The sequence below is a fragment of the Cibotium barometz genome, chromosome 62 (genome assembly GCF_041138505.1).
Source record: "Cibotium barometz isolate CiBa-2024 chromosome 62, ASM4113850v1, whole genome shotgun sequence".
In the NCBI taxonomy this organism is placed as follows: Eukaryota; Viridiplantae; Streptophyta; class Polypodiopsida; order Cyatheales; family Cibotiaceae; genus Cibotium; species Cibotium barometz.
Window position 1 is genome coordinate 5,471,137 of NC_141107.1, and position 5,785 is coordinate 5,476,921.

The window sequence follows — 5,785 nt, forward strand, 5'->3', positions numbered from 1 at the left end:
TACTTGCTATTCTTTTTTACTAGGATCTAAAACTTAAATATATGAAGTGAAGTGACGAAAGAGAAATTTACCACCTTACATATTATAATTACTTGCTGTTCTTCTTTATTAGGATCTAAAACTTAAGTATATGAAGTGAAGTGACGAACTAGAAATTTACTACCTTATATATTATAGCTTTAAGATGGAAGCATTTACCTCTAGTACCTTAGCAAATGTATCTTTTGAAGGAGAGTTTTGGCTACATCTTCAAACATCCATTGTTATACAATAATATATCAACTTACATAGTAATAGTTCTATGTTTAGCAATATGTTTTCTTGAAAGGCAAATGAGGGTATTTGTTTTCGAGATAAGGCTAATAAGCCTTTTTTTGCTTAAATGTACATGGTCTTTTATGTAAATGACTTGTTTTAAATGTTTGGTTGCTCATCTCTTTCAATGCAGCCTCAACATTGTAAAGATTGTATATATTTTCTGGTTGATAAATACTCTGTATTAGAATGTTTGAATTTTTCTCATGTCCGAAGGCAAAGCTTTACAACGGAAAGTTTTTTAAGCTTCTTGCTATGTGGAAACAACTTTTGCATTATTGTTTAAAGTCAAAAACTTACATCATCTTGCATGGGTATGTGTTGTAAATAATGTTTTAAAAAAAAACACTGTTTCATTGAGTGACTTCCGAGTCAAAAAGCTGCAATTATAGGTCAATTTCATATATAACAAGAAAAATGTCTTTGAATAGTTATTGTTTTTCCTCTTTCTAAGAGTGCACAGAGGTGAGATTGGAATCCAATGAATTGAGAACCGAGAAGTGGTTGCAAAAGAAGGGAATAAAGGTGAAATAGGGGGGTAACATGGGAGCATGTGGTGATGGGTTTTCCAAGGAAACGGTGGATAATTAATAAAGGGGGGCAGACTACAGTGATTAGGATCAGGGAGGGGAGATCTCAGAGAAGCTAATAATTACAGACATGCAATTCACGTTGTCCAAAAGATTGCATTTTACACAGCATATGCACAAAAGGAGTAATTAGATGTGATGGAAATCATGAAGAATATCTCCAACCTTGATATCGTGGAGGTCGCCAACCTTCAACAGTGTCACGAACGCAGGAGACGCAAGTCCATGGCCGACCTCTATGCAGCCATGCAGTCCTTGCTTCCTAACCCTACGTCGCGCCCGGTATTTAATCCACCACCTTCCTTTAATGAAACGACGCTTAAGGTGTAATTAGGTTAAATGACGACGCCCCATCCATTTAAGTAAACCGTCATTAGGTTAGTCTTCATTAATCAGTACTGATTACGTTTCCTTCGGATAGATTGTGAGCAGGTGCATGCTGTTGGAAGAATTCATGGCGTACATTGAGTCCCTTCGCTCACAACTCGAGAACCTCCGACAGAGGAAGACGGAGATATTGACGGCAGCTAGTGGGTCTAAAATCGAAGGAATCTGGGCGCTTAAGCAGATGGAGAGCACGTTAATGAAGACAGTTAAAACCACCCCTACCACGGGATTAACTGAGCTAAACAAACTGCAGTCTAATTCGATCAGCAATATTGCAGTCCGATTCAGTGGGACAGAAGATTCCGTCGTGATAACAGTAAACTGCCCAGAATCGGTGAAAGGTGCATGGCCGAACATGCTAGCGCTTCTGCAGAGACAAGGTTTTGATATCGTGCAGGCCCTATTATCGTCATCGATGCAAACGAGCTACCACTGCATCCACGCCAAGGTCACCATTTTGCCTTAATTAATGTTTCTCTTTACTCTAATAATCCCTAATAACCCCCCTAATTGTTTCTCTTTACTCTAATAATCCCTAATAATCTCTCTTCAATTCTAAAGTTTTTATCATCTTGAATATTGATCAAATTCTCTTTATGTTCCATCTGCTTACTTACTATTGGTTTTGATCAATTTTTCCACGTCCAGGTGCCGAGTACTTGTCACCTTCCAAGTCCAGTGTTGGAAGCCATGCTTCACACGTGTTTTATAAAACCTTATGGCATGTGCTTGCACCCTTCGTGGTAAAGATTGTGGCCTTGATCTCTGGAGATTCAAGATCACGAAGTACACTCTAATGAGCATAGAGATTGTGGCCTTCATCATCACCAGAGATGCCAAGTCATACACTCGCCCTTGAGATCACCTAGCACCTCTTATCAATATCATCAATAAAGAAAATCTCTAGTATTGATTATTAGTAATAAGCTTTTGTGAGTATTACTCGTGTAATGAGAAATACACTTGAGGCTACTCAATTACAATGATTTCATTTCATTGTTGCTTGTATTGTGACATGTCTCTGGTTTGACTTCAAGGTGTACTATATGCACTCCATATATAGTCATCCATTGACCCTCCACCTAGGAAGATGCCCAATAGCACATGACTTCAATATAGGGGGTTTTACTTCTCATGGATTTAATTACAAAAGAAATAACATACCTAAGGAGACTTTTACTTAAAAAATTAGAAGTTTTATAGCTAATTTACAAAAGATGTTTTTTAAGAGTTCCAAAGCACATACATAACATCAATGAGGTGGTTGCAAGATGAGGTTATCCAGTTTTGTTTAGTGGGTGCTGTTGGGTTTAGCCTAAAAACATACAAATTTTCAAGAAGAATAGCCATAGTTTCACTTCAAGGTCTTCTAATGAAACATCACATGCAAAGTTGGGAAACTAAAACTAGAATCCAATCGAATATCCAATAATTGCAAAGCCCCTTTTGTTTGAGCACAAAAATTATATATAGGCCTTGTCCCAGGTTTAGACATGTCCACTAAATGTGAGTAAATTACCTATAGCTTTCATATTATTACTCATATGATGTGTTCCCACTTTGCATATCATAAATTCACATAACATAGAGCTTAACTTGATTTATCAAGTAATTTTTGATGTGTTTTACTATATTTATATCATTTAAAAGGCATTAGAATTGTTAAAAAACATACTTTTATGTCTTTCTACCACATCTACCATTTAAAATGCTCAATTTATATAGATTTGGTGATGATTGGATTGGGGAAGATTAGTACAATGTGGATCTAAGGTAAAATTACAAATCTAACGGCTGGATTTTTGTAGATGTTATTTGTAAAATTTGTTATGACTGTCCAGATGCCCATTAAATTAATTGTAATTCCATTTTTAATCCCCACGAGTAAAAATTCCCAAATTGTGTCCACTCTCCCCTTTTCAAGTCTAAAACAGGCCAATCCTAGTTAGGTTTGGAAATCTAGCGTTGGTAATCTTGAAAGCCTAGAGATCATGCCATGTGTGAGCATTGGGTGCGTAGTGGGCACAAATCTTATTTATACATGCCACCTGATGTCCACATTAGCTTAGAGAGGATCCACATAAGCACCATGTCACCTCACCTTGCCACTATTGATATATTTGCAAGTATGGTTGGGCTCATGGTGCATATGATAAACATGATTAAGATAATACAAAGTGTGATTAAGCTAATACCAAGATAATGATAATAAGTGATTAAGCATGAATCCATATAATCTCATTATATTAGAGTTAATCCAAGTGATTAAGATAATACAAAGTGTGATTAAGCTAATACCAAGATAATGATAAGTGATGAAGCATGAATCCACATAATCTCATTATATTAGAGTTAATCCAAGTACATTCTTTTATAGCTCTCATGGTGTGTGTCCTATTGCCATCCATGTGTCCATAAATGCCCACACTACGTGTGCTTCCTTGCACTTTCCATGTGCTACCTTTTTGACCTTTTACAAATGACCATACAAATCAACCTTTGCTAATGTACCCTTAGTCCATCCTTTTCAAATGTGCATGCTCCTCCCCTTGCTCTACTCATGTTACACCCTCACACATTGCATTTCTCAACACCTCCCCTCAATGTGATGAGGGTCTAACACTTAACATATATTGACTTGACCTACACACTCCATACTCATATGGTTGGAGCGGTCCGTCTGTGGTCTATAATGTTGGCTTTGTCTTGACACTTTATACACCGGGAGAGTGGGGTTATAAACAAGAGTTAGAAGCCATGCTCCTCATATCATCTAGAAGAGATGATCAGTATTGCCTCCATCCTAGGAGGCCTCATCATTGTCTTCCTTCTTTGACATTACATTGGCTTCTTCGGCTCTCTCTTTATGCTAGCAATACTTTGCTATGTGGCCAATTTTACCAAAGTGAATGGGTGTGTGCAGGAACAAGCCCTTAGCTAGAGACTGTAAAAGGGAGTCTGTAATTGAGTGGGTAGTAGTGAAAAGGTGAGAAGAATCTACTGAATGAGAGAATCAAGGGTAGCATGAGTGAGTATAGGGGTGTTGAAAGATTCTAAGAAAAGGTGCCCCAAGATGTAGGTGAGGTGGTACAAATCAAGGAGAAATCAATGGGATTAGATGCTTGGAACCTTGTGGATGTAAAAGCTATAAATTGATGCATTGGCCTAATGAGAAATTGTTGGTTTTTGAGTATCCATGCCTACATTAAGCTATTAGATTAATTGTGCACTAATCTCACCTTAATCACCTTCTAATTACTTATTAATCATGTTAATCCTTGCATTTGATCCACCATAGCTCATCACATTGCTGCAAAATCAACAGGGTATCAAAGCTATATCTTAGGATTCAACTAATTTTTAAGCCTAATCACCCTGCTAATCATAGATTAGGAGATAATCCTTGTTTTTAGTCTTTTTCAACTAATCCTCTACACCCTCAGTTGGTGGAGGAGATAATCCTTGTTTTTAGTCTTTTTCAACTAATCCTCTACACCCTCAGTTGGTGGAGGGGCTTGATCTCCCTCCAACCTTTCAATTATCTAAAATCCTCTTAGCCACATCTAGGTAGCTTCCCCACACATCAGCTTGCCAAGTCAATTTTTCAAATTGCCGCCAGGAGCAGCCAAGAATCGCGAGATCGCTGGTGTCTTTTTTTCTGAGTAAAATTGTAAATTTGTCATCATGCATTGGAATTGGAAGCACTGGAGCTAGCCTAAGGGGTTTTTGGGTGCTTTGAACATGCGGGAGGCCTCAGAATCTTGAAATTCATCAAGGAGAAGCTACATCAAGCTCTGGAGAAAATCTGTAAAGTGACTTTGGTAAAATAGAGATTAAGCATTCAATAGTTTGTCAAATCTTATGTTTTTGGGCTTGATCTTCTACTAGACTAACTCCTATTGATGCCCTTGAAAATATTTGAGCTCATTTGAACTCTAAGGCACCAGATCTAGCCTCCCCATACACTCTATGTTTTGCACACAAAATAGGAGATTAATCTCACTAATTAGTGATTAATTAGTACTAATCACTATAGCTTGGTGCAATTTATGGTTCAAATTTATCATTGGGTATCTGATACAAATCTCTATCACTTGAGATTGCAACTTGAAGGTGGTTTGATAACCCAACCATTCAGTACAAGTCAATTAACCTTGGCTTTATGCAATTTTTGGTGTATTCATGCTTGTAAACTTGTTGTAATCATCATTTAACACCAAATTTGAGTTGTAAAAGGGTAGATACTGCCCTTGAATCTTGAATTAGATCAAGAGGTAAGACTCCCTTCACATCACATGAGCATTGCACAAGAAGTAGCTAAATTCAATGGGGAGCAATTCTATACATGGCAAACAAAGACCATGTATTTGCCCATGAGGAAGAATCTATGGGCTAGTTGAGGGAAGATATGAATGTCCAATGGAGAATGGGGAGAATGAGTGGAAGAACAGAAAAAGCATTAGGACTCATTGCACTTAGCTTAAATGATGAAA

At 37.4% G+C, this 5,785-nt stretch overlaps 1 protein-coding gene across 1 annotated transcript; it reads left to right on the forward strand.

Annotated features, from left to right (window-relative positions):
* The first annotated feature begins 1,084 nt into the window (after positions 1 to 1,084).
* LOC147604061 (uncharacterized) lies at positions 1,085 to 2,128 on the forward strand. The gene is made up of 3 exons (XM_086795244.1): positions 1,085 to 1,187; positions 1,327 to 1,740; positions 1,941 to 2,128. Exons 1-3 carry the CDS (start codon positions 1,131 to 1,133, stop codon positions 2,037 to 2,039), a joined length of 570 nt encoding a protein of 189 aa, XP_086651370.1. The 5' UTR covers positions 1,085 to 1,130; the 3' UTR covers positions 2,040 to 2,128.
* The last annotated feature ends 3,657 nt before the right edge of the window (positions 2,129 to 5,785 follow it).